At 42.7% G+C, this 22,292-nt stretch overlaps 1 protein-coding gene across 1 annotated transcript in view; it reads left to right on the top strand.

Moving 5' to 3' along the window:
• Nucleotides 1-22,243, top strand: part of LOC139399918 (potassium channel subfamily T member 1-like) — a gene marked incomplete at both ends in the record, with an annotated part of 33,585 nt that extends 11,342 nt beyond the window's left edge. The window contains 9 exons of the mRNA XM_071145045.1: nt 11-183; nt 3,726-3,797; nt 4,709-4,843; nt 8,222-8,333; nt 8,701-8,802; nt 9,713-9,796; nt 9,940-10,068; nt 10,710-10,730; nt 21,937-22,243. Coding sequence (XP_071001146.1) covers nt 11-183; nt 3,726-3,797; nt 4,709-4,843; nt 8,222-8,333; nt 8,701-8,802; nt 9,713-9,796; nt 9,940-10,068; nt 10,710-10,730; nt 21,937-22,243 — 1,135 coding nt within the window. The remainder of the gene's footprint in view (nt 1-10; nt 184-3,725; nt 3,798-4,708; nt 4,844-8,221; nt 8,334-8,700; nt 8,803-9,712; nt 9,797-9,939; nt 10,069-10,709; nt 10,731-21,936) is intronic.
• Between the last annotated feature and the right edge of the window lie 49 nt (nt 22,244-22,292).

The following is a 22,292-nucleotide window of genomic DNA, read 5'->3' as shown; positions in this document are numbered from 1 at the left end:
TGACATCCAGGGTTGCAGGCACAACAGTTTTGAGGATGCCAAGGCCTATGGTTTTAAGAACAAGCTGATCATAGTATCTGCAGAGATGGCAGGGAACGGCCTCTATAACTTCATCGTCCCTCTGCGGGCCTACTACCGCCCCAGGAAAGAGCTCAACCCTATCGTCTTGCTATTAGACTACCCGTAAGTAGTTTCACGCACCGGACTGCACTGGGCGCAATAGCTTGAGGGTGAGGTTACCCCATAAGCAACCACATGACTGGTCTGTGCCTCTTTATAATGGTTTTAGATAACACATCATGTATCCACCTGTGTGTAATGCATTTAAACAGACTAAATGCATAATAACACCTATACATGTTTTCATAATGCATTAAACTTGCTGATTGAGACTTGAAAAGGTATATGATGTGGTATATGACTTGGTATATGATGTGGTATATGATGTGGTATATGACTTGGTATATGTAGTGGTATAGGGCTTGGTATATGATGTGGTATATGATGTGGTATAGGACTTGGTATATGATGTGGTATAGGGAATGGTATATGATGTGGTATAGACCTTGGTATATGATGTGGTATAGGGCTTGGTATATAATGTGGTATATGTAGTGGTATAGGGCTTGGTATATGATGTGGTATATGACTTGGTATAGGTCTTGGTATATGATGTGGTATAGGTCTTGGTATAGGTATTGGTATATGATGTGGTATAGGACTTGGTATAGGACGTGGTATATGACTTGGTATATGATGTGGTATAGGATTGGTATATGATGTGGTATATGACTTGGTATATGATGTGGTATATGACTTGGTATATGATGTGGTATATGACTTGGTATAGGGCTTGGTATATGATGTGGTATATAACTTGGTATAGGACTTGGTATATGATGTGGTATAGGACTTGGTATATGATGTGGTATAGACCTTGGTATATGATGTGGTATAGGGCTTGGTATATAATGTGGTATATGTAGTGGTATAGGGCTTGGTATATGATGTGGTATATGACTTGGTATAGGTCTTGGTATATGATGTGGTATAGGTCTTGGTATAGGTATTGGTATATGATGTGGTATAGGACTTGGTATAGGACGTGGTATATGACTTGGTATATGATGTGGTATAGGATTGGTATATGATGTGGTATATGACTTGGTATATGATGTGGTATATGACTTGGTATATGATGTGGTATATGACTTGGTATAGGGCTTGGTATATGATGTGGTATAGAACTTGGTATAGGACTTGGTATATGATGTGGTATAGGCCTTGGTATATGATGTGGTTTATGATGTGGTATATGATGTGGTATATGACTTGGTATATGCTGTGGTATAGGACGTGGTATATGATGTGGTATATTACTTGGTATATGATGTGGTATATGATGTGGTATAGGCCTTGTATATGATGTGGTATATGATGTGGTTTATGATGTGGTATATTATGTGGTATATGACTTGGTATATGATGTGGTATATGATGTGGTATATGACTTGGTATATGATGTGGTTTATGATGTGGTATATGATGTGGTATATGACTTGGTATATGATGTGGTATAGGACTTGGTATATGATGTGGTATAGGACTTGGTATAGGACTTGGTATATTACTTGGTATATGATGTGGTATAGGACTTTTTATAGGACTTGGTATAGGACTTGGTATAGGGCTTGGTATAGGACTTGGTATATGATGTGGTATAGGACTTGGTATATAACTTGGTATATGATGTGGTATAGGATATGGTATTGGACTTGGTATATGATGTGGTATAGGATATGGTATAGGATGTGGTATATGACTTGGTATATGATGTGGTATAGGACTTGGTATATGATGTGGTATAGGATATGGTGTAGGACTTGGTATATGATGTGGTTTATGATGTGGTATATGATGTGGTATATGACTTGGTATATGATGTGGTATAGGACTTGGTATATGATGTGGTATAGGACTTGGTATAGGGCTTGGTATATTACTTGGTATATGATGTGGTATAGGACTTTTTATAGGACTTGGTATAGGACTTGGTATAGGGCTTGGTATAGGACTTGGTATATGATGTGGTATAGGACTTGGTATATAACTTGGTATATGATGTGGTATAGGATATGGTATTGGACTTGGTATATGATGTGGTATAGGATATGGTATATGACTTGGTATATGACTTGGTATATGACTTGGTATAAGTTGTGGTATAGGATGTGGTATAGGGCTTGGTATATGATGTGGTATAGGATATGGTATATGACTTGGTATAAGTTGTGGTACAGGATGTGGTATAGGGCTTGGTATATGACTTGGTATATGATGTGGTATATTCATTGTTATAGGACTTGGTATAGTACTTAAATGCATTACACTCGGATGGTTATTGTAATATAAAGTTTTGCCAAGATTTAGTGTTGGGCTGCAGGAAATCTAGTGACATTAAGTAATTGTAGGGAGAGTAAGGTGATTATACAGCTGCAGCCTGAAGTTAACTTAACTGCTGCAGGATGAGAAATAATTTCTTCATTATTCATATTGCTGGCTGTGCCTCTCTGTTGGATAAATGGAGCTCTGGGAAGATTCAGGGGTGTGTGTTTGTGTGATGTTTTTGCCTATAATAATTCAGTGTGGATTTCATTACAGTAACTTCAGAGGACTCTCCAGGGAAGTTTGTGTAGAAAGCCATGGAGCTCTGTAACCCCATATAGTCTGGGGCAGAGACTAACATTTCACACTGGCGGCGTATCTATCCTAGTCCCACTATACAGTTATCTACTTCCTGAGGAGTTACCATGGCAACGGGCTATATTGCATATCTGGAGGAGTTATCAGGAAGCAGTATTTTGTCGTAGAATCAAAAAACAGAATACATATTTGCTGCATATGTACAGTGTTTTAGGACATTATGTAGTTTAATTTTTTTTAAGGAAAATTGTTTGGCTGCAAAATTTGCTGAGGCTTCTAATAGTCTATTACCCATTAGTATGTATGTACTGTACTTTATGTGTGGTTGCAGTTGTCTATGTTCTGCCCCTTGTCATGGAATTATTCTAATCAAAAGAGAGATTTAGATTTCTTCAAAACAACACAACTTTATAATTTAATTACTACACTAACGGAGTTGGTCGGTAACCACCCTTAAGGTAATCACTGAGAACTCTAAGAGCAGAACTAAGCCACAGCATTTCATAGTTAAGACATATTCTCCTGAATATGTGACAAACAACAGATTTGTGAAATTATACGAAGGTACATTGTGCTCTCATGCAACATTTACAATGCACCAGGTTTCTGTCTCTAGGTGTTCTCTGAATCTTTCAACGCAAACGGACGTTCAATTTCACCATATATCATTTAACTACTTTGTTAAACAAACATACTAATGCAACATAGGACACCAGGTCCTTCCCTTAATTCATGAAGTCCAGTATTCATCTGCCACGTGGGAGAAATAAACTGGAGGGAGGTTCTGCCTGGCACCGGCAGTCAGGCACACAGACACCAATCATGGATTGGAATGCAGTCTTTAGGTTTTATCACCTAGGCATCTTAAATCAACTGTCAGCGTTACGCCTCAGAGACTCATTTCAGAAGAACAGACATTGTAAAAATACTAATATGAATACATTCTAATATAAAAGTAATGTGATTAACATAATGATGTAATTCTACTACACCCTATTGATATAGTGTTGTGATTCCTGCAGGCCTGACAACCACTTCCTAGAAGCCATCTGCTGTTTCCCAATGGTCTACTTCATGGCCGGAACTATAGATAAGTAGGTGTTCATTACTCTTTCGTTACTGGAACGCCTCACTTCACAGAATTCCAATGACCCTGGTCAATTCCAATGACATCCCAATGACATTATGCAGTGCCTCCCTCATTTACACATTAATTAGCTATACAGTGCATTTGGAAAGTACACGTTACAGCCTTATTCTGAAATTGATGAAGTTGTTGTTTTTCCGAATCAATCTACACACAATATCCCCTAATGACAAAGCAAAAAACACAAATTGTTGCAAATGTATTCAAAATAAAACATTTAAAATATCATATATATATTAGTATTCAGACCCTTTACTCAGTACTTTGTTGAAGCACCTTTGGCAGCGATTACAGCCTCGAGTCTTCTTTGGTATGATGCTACAAGCTTGGCACACCAGTATTTAGGGAGTTTCTCCCATTCTTCTCTGCAGATCCTCTCAAACTCTGTCAGGTTGGATGGGGAGCATCGCTGCACCGCTATTTTCAGGTCTCTCCAGAGATGTTCGATCGGGTTCAGGTCCGGGCTCTGGCAGAGCCACTCAAGGACATTAAGAGACTTGTCCCAAAGCCACTCCTGCGTTGTCTTGGCTGTGTGCATCTCAAGGATGATCAATGGAAACAGGATGTCCAAAACCTTTTTTCGCTTTCTATTTATGTTAAATAATTTTAATTCATCCATTTTAAAATAAGGCTGTAACTTAACAAAATGTGGAAAAAGTCAAGGGGTCTGTATACTTTCCGAATGCACTGTATATTATGTATATTACTATCCAGGGGATTTGCAATTAACGAGTGTCTAATGACATATTATAGGTCAGATAAAAGTCACAAATGTTATAATATGATATATTGTGTTGGTTTCTCTTTGTGGCAGCTTGTCACGAAGTGTTGTGTTATGATGGGTTCTCTTTGTGGCAGCCTGGACAATCTTCTGCAGTGTGGCATCATCTATGCTGATAACCTGGTGGTGGTGGACAAGGAGAGCACCATGAGTGCTGAGGAGGACTATATGGCAGACGCCAAAACCATAGTCAACGTACAGACCATGTTCAGGTATGCTGTGAGATGCCTGCTTCTATGTTTAATGATATACAGTAAATGCGCTGCACACAGATTGGTTGCAGGTCTTCATTTCAAGTAACCTATTACGGCACAGTGTGGACTACTTGCAGTATAGTAAATCATTATAAATACTCTGTCTTTAAAATTCAAGAGGGAAAATCATTTTTCAAGCATGGAACTGACATAAAACAATGAAATACACTCTGGGAATTCAAAGTCATTTGAAATTCAGATGAAAGTATCAGATGAAAGTCTCAGATGAAAGTCTCAGATGACAGTCAGATGAAAGTGTTAGATGACAGTCAGATGAAAGTGTTAGATGAAAGTCAAATTAAAGTGTTAGATGAGAGTCAGATGGAAGTGTCAGATGAAGGTGTTAGATGACAGTCAGATGGAAGTGTCAGATGAAGGTGTTAGATGACAGTCAGATGGAAGTGTCAGATGAAGGTGTTAGATGACAGTCAGATGAAAGTGTTAGATGATGTTGTTGTTTTTCATGAAAGTAAAATGAATAAACCATTGGGTGAAACTGTATTAAACAGCATCTATCAGGGTAGAAACGTTTCATTCAACATCCCAAAACTGAAACCATGCATCACTGCTAGATTGGTACTTACCCATGAGCCCAAAGCATTGAATCTCTTTGACTCCTTCCTTCCTTCCTTCCTACTCTCAATTCAATTCAAGGGGCTTTATTGGCATGGGAAACATGTGTTAACATTGCCAAAGCAAGTGAGGTAGATAATATATAAAGTGAATATATAAAGTGAAATAAACAATACAAATTAACAGTAAACATTACACATACAGAAGTTTCAAAACAATAAAGACATTACAAATGTCATATTATGTATATATACAGTGTTGTAACAATGTACAAATGGTTAAAGTACACAAGGGAAAATAAATAAGCATAAATATGGGTTGTATTTACAATGGTGTTTGTTCTTCACTGGTTGCCCTTTTCTTGTGGCAACAGGTCACAAATCTTGCTGCTGTGATGGCACACTGTGGAATTTCACCCAGTAGATATGTGAGTTTATCAAAATTGGGTTTGTTTTCAAATTCTTTGTGGATCTGTGTAATCTGAGGGAAATATGTGTCTCTAATATGGTCATACATTTGCCAGGAGGTTAGGAAGTTAGGAAGAATGCCTTTGCCTTGTCTCACAGCTTTGTGGAAGTTACCTGTGGCGCTGATGTTTAGGCCAAGGTATGTATAGTTTTTTGTGTGCTCTAGGGCAATGGTGTCTAGATGGAATTTGTATTTGTGGTCCTGGCGACTGGACCTTTTTTGGAACACCATTATTTTGGTCTTACTGAGATTTACTGTCAGGGCCCAGGTCTGGCAGAATCTGTGCAGAATATCTAGGTGCTGCAGTAGGCCCTCCTTGGTTCGTGACAGAAGCACCAGATCATAGGCAAACAGTAGACATTTGACTGCAGATTCTAGTAGGGTGAGGCCAGGTGCTGCAGACTTTTCTAGTGCCCGCGCCAATTCGTTGATATATATGTTGAAGAGGGTGAGGCTTAAGCTGCATCCCTGTCTCACCCCACAGCCCTGTGGGAAGAAATGTGTGTGTTGTTTGATTTTATAATGTCATGTTTTACCTCCAACACCACTTTCCGTCAATTTGTATAGCAGACCCTCATGCCAAATTGAGTCAAAGGCTTTTTTGAAATCAACAAAGCATGAGAAGACTTTGTCTTTGTTTTGGTTTGTTTGGTTGTCAATTAGGGTATGCAGGGTGAATACATGGTCTGTTGTATGGTAATTTGGTAAAAAGCCAATTTAACATTTGCTCAGTACATTGTTTTCATTGAGTAAATGTACAAGTCTGCTGTTAATGATAATGCAGAGGATTTTCCCAAGGTTGCTGTTGACGCATATCCCACGGTAGTTATTGGGGTCAAATTTGTCTCCACTTTTGTGGATTGGGGTGATCAGTCCTTGGTTCCAAATATTGGGGAAGATGCCAGAGCTAAGGATGATGTTAAAGAGTTTTAGTATAGCCAATTGGAATTTGTTGTCTGTATATTTTATAATTTCATTAAGGATACCATCAACACCACATGCCTTTTTGGGTTGGATGGTTTTTATTTTGTCCTGTAGCTCATTCAAGGTAATTGGAGAATCCAGTCGGTTCTGGTAGTCTTTAATAGTTGGTTCTGGGGTTTGTATTTGGTCCTGTATATGTTTTTGCTCTTTATTCTTTGTTATAGAGCCAAAAAGATTGGAGAAGTGGTTTACCCATACATCTCCATTTTGGATAGATAATTCTTCGTGTTGTAGTTTGTTAAGTGTTTTCCAATTTTCCCAGAAGTGTTTAGAGTCTATGGATTCTTCAATTACATTGAGCTGATTTCTGACGTGCTGTTCCTTCTTTTTCCGTAGTGTATTTCTGTATTGTTTTAGTGATTCACCATAGTGAAGGCATAGACTCAGGTGTTCCGGGTCTCTATGTTTTTGGTTGGACAGGTTTCTCAATTTCTTTCTTAAATCTTCATCAAAACATTTGTCATTGTTGTTCATTTTCTTCGGTTTTCTATTTGAGATTTTTAGATTTGATAGGGAAGCTGAGAGTTCAAATATACTGTTAAGATTTTCTACTGCCAAGTTTACACCTTCACTATTATAGTGGAGCGTTTTACCCAGGAAATTGTCTAAAAGGGATTGAATTTGTTGTTGCCTAATTGTTTTTTGGTAGGTTTCCAAACTGCATTCCTTCCATCTATAGCATTTCTTAATGTTACTCAGTTCCTTTGGCTTTGATGCCTCATGATTGAGATTTGCTCTGTTCAAGTAGACTGTGATTTTGCTGTGGTCTGATAGGGGTGTCAGTGGGCTGACTGTGAACGCTCTAAGAGACTCTGGGTTGAGGTCAGTGATAAAGTAGTCTACAGTACTACTGCCAAGAGATGAGCTATAGGTGTACCTACCATAGGAGTCCCCTCGAAGCCTACCATTGACTATGTACATACCCAGCGTGCGACAGAGCTGCAGGAGTTGTGACCCGTTTTTGTTGGTTATGTTGTCATAGTTGTGCCTCGGGGGGCATATGGGGAGGGAATGCTGTCATCTCCAGGTAGGTGTTTGTCCCTTTGTGTGCTGAGGGTGTCAGGTTCTTGTCCAGTTCTGGCATTTAGGTCACCACAGACTAGTACATGTCCCTGAGCCTGGAAATTATTTATTTCCCCCTCCAGGATGGAGAAGCTGTCTTCATTAAAGTATGGTGATTCTAGTGGGGGGATATAGGTAGCACACAGGAGGACATTTTTCTCTGTTAATTAAGATAATTTCCTTTTGAATTTCTCTCTCTCTCTCCTCTTCCACCACCCTCTCCCTCTATCTACCCATCTATCCCTCCAGGCTGTTCCCCAGTCTTAGTATCATCACTGAGCTGACCCACCCCTCCAACATGAGATTTATGCAGTTCAGAGCTAAGGACTGCTATTCTCTGGCTCTCTCCAAACTAGAGAAGGTGAGTTCAGCGTGGGGGCATGTAACTCCTCCATCTTTAGATCTGAGGCTTCAGCCCTCATTACTGACTCTCTGTCTGTGTGGATGTCATGTGGGAGGTGAACTCTGTTACACAGACTCAGACATGAAGATATAAAGCTCTGGACTGGGTTAACAAACCAGCTGATGACATTTCATGTGCTCTCTCTCCCTTCCCTCTTTCTCTCATTCTCTATCTCCTCCCTCTCCTCTCTCTCTTCCCCCTCCCCCTCTCTATCTCCTCCCTCTCCCCTATCTGCTCTATCCTCCAATTCTCTCTCTCTTCTCCCTCCCTTTCTCTCTCCTTCCCTCCCCCTCTCTCTGCTCTCTCCTCCCTCTCCCTCTTATAGATAGAGCGTGATAAGGGTTCCAACTTGGCCTTCATGTTCCGTCTGCCGTTCGCTGCAGGCAGAGTGTTCAGTATCAGTATGCTGGATACGCTGCTCTACCAGGTGGGTATTAGGGGTTATATCCCAAATAGCAACCTTTTCCATATGTAGTGCATTACGTTTGACCAGGGCCATAGGGACTGAAGACATTTCTGAATATGTAGAGAATAGGATACCATTTGGGACTTAGCTAGGGAGTTTGTCTACCTTGTCTCAGCCAGCAGAGTGTAAATGGACTGTTTGATCAGCTTTTTTTTTTTTTTTTTTTTTTTTTTTTTTTTTTTTTACCTTTATTTTACTAGGCAAGTCAGTTAAGAACAAATTCTTATTTTCAATGACGGCCTAGGAACAGTGGGTTAACTGCCTGTTCAGGGGCAGAACGACAGATTTTGTACCTTGTCAGCTCGGGGATTTGAACTTGCAACCTTTCGGTTACTAGGCCAATGCTCTAACCACTAGGCTACCCTGCCGCCCCAGGGTAGTCTCTCCCGTAGGCACAGATCTATGATCAGCTTAGTCTCTCCCGTAGGCACAGATCTATGATCAGCTTAGTCTCTCCCGTAGGCACAGATCTATGCTCAGATTAGTCTCTCCCGTAGGCACAGATATATGATCAGCTTAGTCTCTCCCGTAGGCATATATCTATGATCAGCTTAGTCTCTCCCTTAGGCACAGATCTATGATCAGTTTAGTCTCTCCCTTAGGCACAGATCTATGATCAGCTTAGTCTCTCCCTTAGGCACAGATCTATGATCAGCTTACCTTCTCTAAATCTGAACTATTAGGTGGAGAACCTCAAAACTGATCTTAACTCAGTGTCTCAAGGCAATACTAATCATATGTTTAAGTGTGATCATGTGATCATTCAGTAGTTTCTTACCCCTACTCTATAATGTTTCCTCTGGGCCTAGAAATTAGCATTTTCAGTCTATGGTTCCTCCTGTTTGTTAATGCATTCTCTTGTTTTTTACAGTCATTTGTGAAGGACTATATGATTCCCATAGCAAGACTTCTACTAGGCCTGGACACCACACCAGGGTCGGGTTACCTGTGTGCAGTAAGTATGGATATCTACAGTATGTTAGGATGTGTGTACTGTAAGTGTGTGGGTGTGTGCGTGCGTGCGTGCGTCCGTGTGTGTGTGTGTGCGTGCGTGTGTGTGTGTGTACTGAATGTGTCTACTTCCCTGCTCTTCCCCAGATGAAGGTGACAGAGGAGGACCTGTGGATCAGGACATACGGCAGGTTGTTCCAGAAGCTGTGTTCCTCCAGTGCTGAGATTCCTATAGGCATCTACCGTACAGAGTCTCACATGTTCCCCTCTTCTGAGGTAAGACAGAATGGACACAGACCCTGTTCAAATACTTTAAAGATGCATCCTTCCTTCCGTTCTGCCTTTCTTCATTCCTTCCTACCTTCCTTCATTCATTCCTTAATTCCTTTCTTCCTTCCCTTCTTTCTTCCTTTTTGGCCTTAGAAGGATACTTCAGGGTTTTTTCATACTTGACACAGAGACATAAAAATTGTATCTACCAGTTGATCTGACTCTGGGGAAGTAGATAAAGGGCCTCGTTGCCAAAATCCCAAAGTATCTCTTATTTTGTTCCTTCCTTGTTGAGGTAAGTGAAAGCAATAGGGATAGTAACCTTGCTTTCACTTGTCAAATCACATAATGATCAGTGATTGTCTCAAGGGTGAGAAAAAAGGAAGGATGCATTCTGAAAAAGTATTTGAACAAGCCCGCCTCTGAGTCATCCATAGATTATGGCCAATATATTTGTGCTATAATTGTGCTGCTATTCATTGTAATGATGCTTCATATGCGTCAATTCGTTATTTGGTGCTGCAATTCATACACACAAACATTCTTGGTCAAGTAAATAATATTTACTATTGTCAATGCTACTCTGTTCATTTTTTTTTACTTCATCCATGGTGTGTTTTTGTTTGTTTGGTCTGTCTCATTCCTAGTTAAAGGATGGGTACCCACAGGTAAGATGGCATTATGGTCACATAACTGTCATTATCTGCTGAAATGTGCAGTGCATCAAAAAAGAACAGCAACTATGTAGCTATTCTGTTTTATTCAGCATTAAACACTTTGGTGAAGCTGTCACCCATAATGCATCATAAATGCTTCCAGTTTATAGAACTTCTATCGCTGATGGAAAGTGTTAACAAAACATCCTATTGGATCCTCATACTGTCCACACAGTTGATATGGTATTAACCCTTCACCCTCCCTCTAGTCTCATCACAGTTGGTATGGTATTAACCCTTCACCCTCCCTCTAGTCTCATCACAGTTGATATGGTATTAACCCTTCACCCTCCCTCTAGTCTCATCACAGTTGATATGGTATTAACCCTTCACCCTCCCTCTAGTCTCATCACAGTTGATATGGTATTAACCCTTCACCCTCCCTCTAGTCTCATCACAGTTGGTATGGTATTAACCCTTCACCCTCCCTCTAGTCTCATCACAGTTGATATGGTATTAACCCTTCACCCTCCCTCTAGTCTCATCACAGTTGGTATGGTATTAACCCTTCACCCTCCCTCTAGTCTCATACTGTCCACACAGTTGATATGGTATTAACCCTTCACCCTCCCTCTAGTCTCATCACAGTTGATATGGTATTAACCCTTCACCCTCCCTCTAGTCTCATCACAGTTGGTATGGTATTAACCCTTCACCCTCCCTCTAGTCTCATCACAGTTGGTATGGTATTAACCCTTCACCCTCCCTCTAGTCTCATCACAGTTGATATGGTATTAACCCTTCACCCTCCCTCTAGTCTCATCACAGTTGATATGGTATTAACCCTTCACCCTCCCTCTAGTCTCATCACAGTTGATATGGTATTAACCCTTCACCCTCCCTCTAGTCTCATACTGTCCACACAGTTGATATGGTATTAACCCTTCACCCTCCCTCTAGTCTCATCACACAGTTGATATGGTATTAACCCTTCACCCTCCCTCTAGTCTCATCACAGTTGATATGGTATTAACCCTTCACCCTCCCTCTAGTCTCATCACAGTTGGTATGGTATTAACCCTTCACCCTCCCTCTAGTCTCATCACAGTTGATATGGTATTAACCCTTCACCCTCCCTCTAGTCTCATCACAGTTGGTATGGTATTAACCCTTCACCCTCCCTCTTAGTCTCATACTGTCCACACAGTTGATATTGTATTAACCTTTAACCCTCCCTCTAGTCTCATCACAGTTGATATGGTATTAACCCTTCATCCTCCCTCTAGTCTCATCACAGTTGGTATGGTATTAACCCTTCACCCTCCCTCTAGTCTCATCACAGTTGATATGGTATTAACCCTTCACCCTCCCTCTAGTCTCATCACAGTTTGTATGGTATTAACCCTTCACCCTCCCTCTAGTCTCATACTGTCCACACAGTTGATATGGTATTAACCCTTCACCCTCCCTCTAGTCTCATCACAGTTGATATGGTATTAACCCTTCACCCTCCCTCTAGTCTCATCACAGTTGATATGGTATTAACCCTTCACCCTCCCTCTAGTCTCATCACAGTTGATATGGTATTAACCCTTCACCCTCCCTCTAGTCTCATCACAGTTGATATGGTATTAACCCTTCACCCTCCCTCTAGTCTCATCACAGTTGGTATGGTATTAACCCTTCACCCTCCCTCTAGTCTCATCACAGTTGATATGGTATTAACCCTTCACCCTCCCTCTAGTCTCATCACAGTTGGTATGGTATTAACCCTTCACCCTCCCTCTAGTCTCATACTGTCCACACAGTTGATATGGTATTAACCCTTCACCCTCCCTCTAGTCTCATCACAGTTGATATGGTATTAACCCTTCACCCTCCCTCTAGTCTCATCACAGTTGATATGGTATTAACCCTTCACCCTCCCTCTAGTCTCATCACAGTTGGTATGGTATTAACCCTTCACCCTCCCTCTAGTCTCATCACAGTTGATATGGTATTAACCCTTCACCCTCCCTCTAGTCTCATCACAGTTGATATGGTATTAACCCTTCACCCTCCCTCTAGTCTCATCACAGTTGATATGGTATTAACCCTTCACCCTCCCTCTAGTCTCATCACAGTTGGTATGGTATTAACCCTTCACCCTCCCTCTAGTCTCATCACAGTTGATATGGTATTAACCCTTCACCCTCTAGTCTCATCACAGTTGGTATGGTATTAACCCTTCACCCTCCCTCTAGACTCATCACAGTTGTATGGTATTAACCCTTCACAGTCTCATCACAGTTGATATGGTATTAACCCTTCACCCTCCCTCTAGTCTCATCACAGTTGATATGGTATTAACCCTTCACCCTCCCTCTAGTCTCATCACAGTTGATATGGTATTAACCCTTCACCCTCCCTCTAGTCTCATCACAGTTGGTATGGTATTAACCCTTCACCCTCCCTCTAGTCTCATCACAGTTGATATGGTATTAACCCTTCACCCTCCCTCTAGTCTCATCACAGTTGATATGGTATTAACCCTTCACCCTCCCTCTAGTCTCATCACAGTTGATATGGTATTAACCCTTCACCCTCCCTCTAGTCTCATCACAGTTGATATGGTATTAACCCTTCACCCTCCCCCTAGTCTCATACTGTCCACACAGTTGATATGGTATTAACCCTTCACCCTCCCTCTAGTCTCATCACAGTTGATATGGTATTAACCCTTCACCCTCCCTCTAGTCTCATCACAGTTGATATGGTATTAACCCTTCACCCTCCCTCTAGTCTCATCACAGTTGATATGGTATTAACCCTTCACCCTCCCCCTAGTCTCATACTGTCCACACAGTTGATATGGTATTAACCCTTCACCCTCCCTCTAGTCTCATACTGTCCACACAGTTGATATGGTATTAACCCTTCACCCTCCCTCTAGTCTCACACTGTCCACACAGTTGATGTGGTATTAACCCTTCACCCACCCTCTAGTCTCATCACAGTTGATAGGGTATTAACCCTTCACCCTCCCTCTAGTCTCATCACAGATGGTATGGTATTAACCCTTCACCCTCGCTCTAGTCTCATCACAGTTGATATGGTATTAACCCTTCACCCTCCCTCTAGTCTCATCACAGTTGATATGGTATTAACCCTTCACCCTCCCTCTAGTCTCATACTGTCCACACAGTTGATATGGTATTAACCCTTCACCCTCCCTCTAGTCTCATACTGTCCACACAGTTGATATGGTATTAACCCTTCACCCTCCCTCTAGTCTCATCACAGTTGATATGGTATTAACCCTTCACCCTCCCTCTAGTCTCATCACAGTTGGTATGGTATTAACCCTTCACCCTCCCTCTAGTCTCATCACAGTTGATATGGTACTAACCCTTCACCCTCCCTCTAGTCTCATCACAGTTGGTATGGTATTAACCCTTCACCCTCCCTCTTAGTCTCATACTGTCCACACAGTTGATATTGTATTAACCTTTAACCCTCCCTCTAGTCTCATCACAGTTGATATGGTATTAACCCTTCACCTCCCTCTAGTCTCATCACAGTTGATATGGTATTAACCCTTCACCCTCCCTCTAGTCTCATCACAGTTGATATGGTATTAACCCTTCACCCTCCCTCTAGTCTCATCACAGTTGATATGGTATTAACCCTTCACCCTCCCTCTAGTCTCATCACAGTTGATATGGTATTAACCCTTCACCCTCCCTCTAGTCTCATCACAGTTGATATGGTATTAACCCTTCACCCTCCCTCTAGTCTCATCACAGTTGATATGGTATTAACCCTTCACCCTCCCTCTAGTCTCATCACAGTTGATATGGTATTAACCCTTCACCCTCCCTCTAGTCTCATCACAGTTGATATGGTATTAACCCTTCACCCTCCCTCTAGTCTCATCACAGTTGATATGGTATTAACCCTTCACCCTCCCTCTAGTCTCATCACAGTTGGTATGGTATTAACCCTTCACCCTCCCTCTAGTCTCATCACAGTTGATATGGTATTAACCCTTCACCCTCCCTCTAGTCTCATCACAGTTGGTATGGTATTAACCCTTCACCCTCCCTCTAGTCTCATCACACAGTTGATATGGTATTAACCCTTCACCCTCCCTCTAGTCTCATCACAGTTGATATGGTATTAACCCTTCACCCTCCCTCTAGTCTCATCACAGTTGATATGGTATTAACCCTTCACCCTCCCTCTAGTCTCATCACAGTTGGTATGGTATTAACCCTTCACCCTCCCTCTAGTCTCATCACAGTTGATATGGTATTAACCCTTCACCCTCCCTCTAGTCTCATCACAGTTGATATGGTATTAACCCTTCACCCTCCCTCTAGTCTCATCACAGTTGATATGGTATTAACCCTTCACCCTCCCTCTAGTCTCATCACAGTTGGTATGGTATTAACCCTTCACCCTCCCTCTAGTCTCATCACAGTTGATATGGTATTAACCCTTCACCCTCCCTCTAGTCTCATCACAGTTGGTATGGTATTAACCCTTCACCCTCCCTCTAGTCTCATCTGTCCACACAGTTGATATGGTATTAACCCTTCACCCTCCCTCTAGTCTCATCACAGTTGATATGGTATTAACCCTTCACCCTCCCTCTAGTCTCATCACAGTTGATATGGTATTAACCCTTCACCCTCCCTCTAGTCTCATCACAGTTGATATGGTATTAACCCTTCACCCTCCCTCTAGTCTCATCACAGTTGATATGGTATTAACCCTTCACCCTCCCTCTAGTCTCATCACAGTTGATATGGTATTAACCCTTCACCCTCCCTCTAGTCTCATCACAGTTGATATGGTATTAACCCTTCACCCTCCCTCTAGTCTCATCACAGTTGGTATGGTATTAACCCTTCACCCTCCCCCTAGTCTCATACTGTCCACACAGTTGATATGGTATTAACCCTTCACCCTCCCTCTAGTCTCATCACAGTTGATATGGTATTAACCCTTCACCCTCCCTCTAGTCTCATCACAGTTGATATGGTATTAACCCTTCACCCTCCCTCTAGTCTCATCACAGTTGATATGGTATTAACCCTTCACCCTCCCTCTAGTCTCATCACAGTTGATATGGTATTAACCCTTCACCCTCCCTCTAGTCTCATCACAGTTGGTATGGTATTAACCCTTCACCCTCCCTCTAGTCTCATCACACAGTTGATATGGTATTAACCCTTCACCCTCCCTCTAGTCTCATACTGTCCACACAGTTGATATGGTATTAACCCTTCACCCTCCCTCTTGTCTCACACTGTCCACACAGTTGATATGGTATTAACCCTTCACCCTCCCTCTAGTCTCATCACAGTTGATATGGTATTAACCCTTCACCCTCCCTCTAGTCTCATCACAGTTGGTATGGTATTAACCCTTCACCCTCCCTCTAGTCTCATCACAGTTGATATGGTATTAACCCTTCACCCTCCCTCTAGTCTCATCACAGTTGGTATGGTATTAACCCTTCACCCTCCCTCTAGTCTCATACTGTCCACACAGTTGATATGGTATTAACCTTTCACCCTCCCTCTAGTCTCATCACAGTTGATATGGTATTAACCCTTCACCCTCCCTCTAGTCTCATCACAGTTGGTATGGTATTAACCCTTCACCCTCCCTCTAGTCTCATCACAGTTGATATGGTATTAACCCTTCACCCTCCCTCTAGTCTCATCACAGTTGGTATGGTATTAACCCTTCACCCTCCCTCTAGTCTCATACTGCCCACACAGTTGATATGGTATTAACCCTTCACCCTCCCTCTAGTCTCATACTGTCCACACAGTTGATATGGTATTAACCCTTCACCCTCCCTCTAGTCTCATCACAGTTGATATGGTATTAACCCTTCACCCTCCCTCTAGTCTCATCACAGTTGGTATGGTATTAACCCTTCACCCTCCCTCTAGTCTCATCACAGTTGATATGGTATTAACCCTTCACCCTCCCTCTAGTCTCATCACAGTTGGTATGGTATTAACCCTTCACCCTCCCTCTAGTCTCATACTGTCCACACAGTTGATATTGTATTAACCTTTCACCCTCCCTCTAGTCTCATCACAGTTGATATGGTATTAACCCTTCACCCTCCCTCTAGTCTCATCACAGTTGGTATGGTATTAACCCTTCACCCTCCCTCTAGTCTCATCACAGTTGATATGGTATTAACCCTTCACCCTCCCTCTAGTCTCATCACAGTTGGTATGGTATTAACCCTTCACCCTCCCTCTAGTCTCATACTGTCCACACAGTTGATATGGTATTAACCCTTCACCCTCCCGCTAGTCTCATCACAGTTGATGTGGTATTAACCTTTCACCCTCCCTCTAGTCTCATCACAGTTGATATGGTATTAACCCTTCACCCTCCCTCTAGTCTCATCACAGTTGGTATGGTATTAACCCTTCACCCTCCCTCTAGTCTCATCACAGTTGGTATGGTATTAACCCTTCACCCTCCCTCTAGTCTCATCACAGTTGATATGGTATTAACCCTTCACCCTCCCTCTAGTCTCATCACAGTTGATATGGTATTAACCCTTCACCCTCCCTCTAGTCTCATCACAGTTGGTATGGTATTAACCCTTCACCCTCCCTCTAGTCTCATCACACAGTTGATATGGTATTAACCCTTCACCCTCCCTCTAGTCTCATCACAGTTGATATGGTATTAACCCTTCACCCTCCCTCTAGTCTCATCACAGTTGATATGGTATTAACCCTTCACCCTCCCTCTAGTCTCATCACAGTTGGTATGGTATTAACCCTTCACCCTCCCTCTAGTCTCATCACAGTTGATATGGTATTAACCCTTCACCCTCCCTCTAGTCTCATCACAGTTGGTATGGTATTACCCTTCACCCTCCCTCTAGTCTCATCACAGTTGGTCCACACAGTTGATATGGTATTAACCTTTCACCCTCCCTCTAGTCTCATCACAGTTGATATGGTATTAACCCTTCACCCTCCCTCTAGTCTCATCACAGTTGGTATGGTATTAACCCTTCACCCTCCCTCTAGTCTCATCACAGTTGATATGGTATTAACCCTTCACCCTCCCTCTAGTCTCATCACAGTTGGTATGGTATTAACCCTTCACCCTCCCTCTAGTCTCATACTGTCCACACAGTTGATATGGTATTAACCCTTCACCCTCCCTCTAGTCTCATCACAGTTGATATGGTATTAACCCTTCACCCTCCCTCTAGTCTCATCACAGTTGATATGGTATTAACCCTTCACCCTCCCTCTAGTCTCATCACAGTTGGTATGGTATTAACCCTTCACCCTCCCTCTAGTCTCATCAAAGTTGATATGGTATTAACCCTTCACCCTCCCTCTAGTCTCATCACAGTTGATATGGTATTAACCCTTCACCCTCCCTCTAGTCTCATCACAGTTGGTATGGTATTAACCCTTCACCCTCCCTCTAGTCTCATCACAGTTGATATGGTATTAACCCTTCACCCTCCCTCTAGTCTCATCACCCTTCAGTTGTTGTATGGTATTAACCCTTCACCCTCCCTCTAGTCTAGTCTCATCCCTCTAGTCTCACACAGTTGATATGGTATTAACCCTTCACCCTCCCTCTAGTCTCATCACAGTTGGTATGGTATTAACCCTTCACCCTCCCTCTAGTCTCATCACAGTTGATATGGTATTAACCCTTCACCCTCCCTCTAGTCTCATCACAGTTGGTATGGTATTACCCTTCACCCTCCCTCTAGTCTCATACTGTCCACACAGTTGATATGGTATTAACCGTTCACCCTCCCTCTAGTCTCATCACAGTTGATATGGTATTAACCCTACACCCTCCCTCTAGTCTCATCACAGTTGGTATGGTATTAACCCTTCACCCTCCCTCTAGTCTCATCACAGTTGGTATGGTATTAACCCTTCACCCTCCCTCTAGTCTCATCAAAGTTGATATGGTATTAACCCTTCACCCTCCCTCTAGTCTCATCACAGTTGATATGGTATTAACCCTTCACCCTCCCTCTAGTCTCATCACAGTTGATATGGTATTAACCCTTCACCCTCCCTCTAGTCTCATCACAGTTGATATGGTATTAACCCTTCACCCTCCCTCTAGTCTCATCACAGTTGGTATGGTATTAACCCTTCACCCTCCCTCTAGTCTCATCACAGTTGATATGGTATTAACCCTTCACCCTCCCTCTAGTCTCATCACAGTTGATATGGTATTAACCCTTCACCCTCCCTCTAGTCTCATCACAGTTGAATGGTATTAACCCTTCACCCTCCCTCTAGTCTCATCACAGTTGGTATGGTATTAACCCTTCACTCTCCCCAAAGTCTCATACTGTCCACACAGTTGATATGGTATTAACCCTTCACCCTCCCTCTAGTCTCATCACAGTTGATATGGTATTAACCCTTCACCCTCCCTCTAGTCTCATCACAGTTGATATGGTATTAACCCTTCACCCTCCCTCTAGTCTCATCACAGTTGGTATGGTATTAACCCTTCACCCTCCCTCTAGTCTCATCAAAGTTGATATGGTATTAACCCTTCACCCTCCCTCTAGTCTCATCACAGTTGATATGGTATTAACCCTTCACCCTCCCTCTAGTCTCATCACAGTTGGTATGGTATTAACCCTTCACCCTCCCTCTAGTCTCATCACAGTTGATATGGTATTAACCCTTCACCCTCCCTCTAGTCTCATCACAGTTGGTATGGTATTACCCTTCACCCTCCCTCTAGTCTCATACTGTCCACACAGTTGATATGGTATTAACCTTTCACCCTCCCTCTAGTCTCATCACAGTTGATATGGTATTAACCCTTCACCCTCCCTCTAGTCTCATCACAGTTGGTATGGTATTAACCCTTCACCCTCCCTCTAGTCTCATCACAGTTGGTATGGTATTAACCCTTCACTCTCCCCAAAGTCTCATACTGTCCACACAGTTGATATGGTATTAACCCTTCACCCTCCCTCTAGTCTCATCACAGTTGATATGGTATTAACCCTTCACCCTCCCTCTAGTCTCATCACAGTTGATATGGTATTAACCCTTCACCCTCCCTCTAGTCTCATCACAGTTGGTATGGTATTAACCCTTCACCCTCCCTCTAGTCTCATCAAAGTTGATATGGTATTAACCCTTCACCCTCCCTCTAGTCTCATCACAGTTGATATGGTATTAACCCTTCACCCTCCCTCTAGTCTCATCACAGTTGGTATGGTATTAACCCTTCACCCTCCCTCTAGTCTCATCACAGTTGATATGGTATTAACCCTTCACCCTCCCTCTAGTCTCATCACAGTTGGTATGGTATTACCCTTCACCCTCCCTCTAGTCTCATACTGTCCACACAGTTGATATGGTATTAACCTTTCACCCTCCCTCTAGTCTCATCACAGTTGATATGGTATTAACCCTTCACCCTCCCTCTAGTCTCATCACAGTTGGTATGGTATTAACCCTTCACCCTCCCTCTAGTCTCATCACAGTTGATATGGTATTAACCCTTCACCCTCCCTCTAGTCTCATCACAGTTGGTATGGTATTAACCCTTCACCCTCCCTCTAGTCTCATACTGTCCACACAGTTGATATGGTATTAACCCTTCACCCTCCCTCTAGTCTCATCACAGTTGATATGGTATTAACCCTTCACCCTCCCTCTAGTCTCATCACAGTTGATATGGTATTAACCCTTCACCCTCCCTCTAGTCTCATCACAGTTGGTATGATATTAACCCTTCACCCTCCCTCTAGTCTCATCAAAGTTGATATGGTATTAACCCTTCACCCTCCCTCTAGTCTCATCACAGTTGATATGGTATTAACCCTTCACCCTCCCTCTAGTCTCATCACAGTTGAATGGTATTAACCCTTCACCCTCCCTCTAGTCTCATCACAGTTGGTATGGTATTAACCCTTCACTCTCCCCAAAGTATCATACTGTCCACACAGTTGATATGGTATTAACCCTTCACCCTCCCTCTAGTCTCATCACAGTTGATATGGTATTAACCCTTCACCCTCCCTCTAGTCTCATCACAGTTGATATGGTATTAACCCTTCACCCTCCCCCTAGTCTCATACTTTCCACACAGTTGATATGGTATTAACCCTTCACCCTCCCTCTAGTCTCATACTGTCCACACAGTTGATATGGTATTAACCCTTCACCCTCCCTCTAGTCTCATCACAGTTGGTATGGTATTAACCCTTCACCCTCCCTCTAGTCTCATCACAGTTGATATGGTATTAACCCTTCACCCTCCCTCTAGTCTCATCACAGTTGGTATGGTATTAACCCTTCACCCTCCCTCTAGTCTCATACTGTCCACACAGTTGATATGGTATTAACCCTTCACCCTCCCTCTAGTCTCATCACAGTTGATATGGTATTAACCCTTCACCCTCCCTCTAGTCTCATACTGTCCACACAGTTGATATGGTATTAACCCTTCACCCTCCCTCTAGTTGGTATATGGTATATGGTATTAACTCATCACAGTTGATATGGTATTAACCCTTCACCCTCCCTCTAGTCTCATCACAGTTGGTATGGTATTAACCCTTCACCCTCCCTCTAGTCTCATCACAGTTGATATGGTATTAACCCTTCACCCTCCCTCTAGTCTCATCACAGTTGGTATGGTATTAACCCTTCACCCTCCCTCTAGTCTCATCACAGTTGGTATGGTATTAACCCTTCACCCTCCCTCTAGTCTCATCACAGTTGATATGGTATTAACCCTTCACCCTCCCCCTAGTCTCATACTGTCCACACAGTTGATATGGTATTAACCCTTCACCCTCCCTCTAGTCTCATCACAGTTGATATGGTATTAACCCTTCACCCTCCCTCTAGTCTCATACTGTCCACACAGTTGATATGGTATTAACCCTTCACCCTCCCTCTAGTCTCATCACAGTTGATATGGTATTAACCCTTCACCCTCCCTCTAGTCTCATCACAGTTGGTATGGTATTAACCCTTCACCCTCCCTCTAGTCTCATCACAGTTGATATGGTATTAACCCTTCACCCTCCCTCTAGTCTCATCACAGTTGGTATGGTATTAACCCTTCACCCTCCCTCTAGTCTCATCACAGTTGGTATGGTATTAACCCTTCACCCTCACTCTAGTCTCATCACAGTTGGTATGGTATTAACCCTTCACCCTCCCCCTAGTCTCAAGTCTCCATCAATGTAGAGGACACTGGCGGTGACGATCAGAGGGACAACAGACGCGATTCATGGAAGGAGAAGACCAGAACACACCGGATGTCCACCACCAGCGAATCAGAACACCCGTTACTGAGGAAGAAGAGCCTCCAGTGGGCGCGGCGTCTGAGCCGTAAGAACATCAAACCTCCAAGCCGCACCGAGCGGTTCTCACAGCAGCGCCTCAACCTGTACCGGCGCTCAGAGAGACAGGAGCTGTCTGAGCTGGTTAAGAACCGCATGAAGCACCTGGGACTGCCCACTGTCGGATATGGTGAGCAGAATGTAACAGGATACCCTGATAGTACTTAGTAACTTAGGGG

Source organism: Oncorhynchus clarkii, unplaced genomic scaffold (genome assembly GCF_045791955.1).
Source record: "Oncorhynchus clarkii lewisi isolate Uvic-CL-2024 unplaced genomic scaffold, UVic_Ocla_1.0 unplaced_contig_11785_pilon_pilon, whole genome shotgun sequence".
Taxonomy (NCBI): Eukaryota; Metazoa; Chordata; class Actinopteri; order Salmoniformes; family Salmonidae; genus Oncorhynchus; species Oncorhynchus clarkii.
The sequence above is the reverse complement of the archived record's forward strand: the minus strand, read 5'-3'. Positions and strand labels throughout refer to the sequence as shown.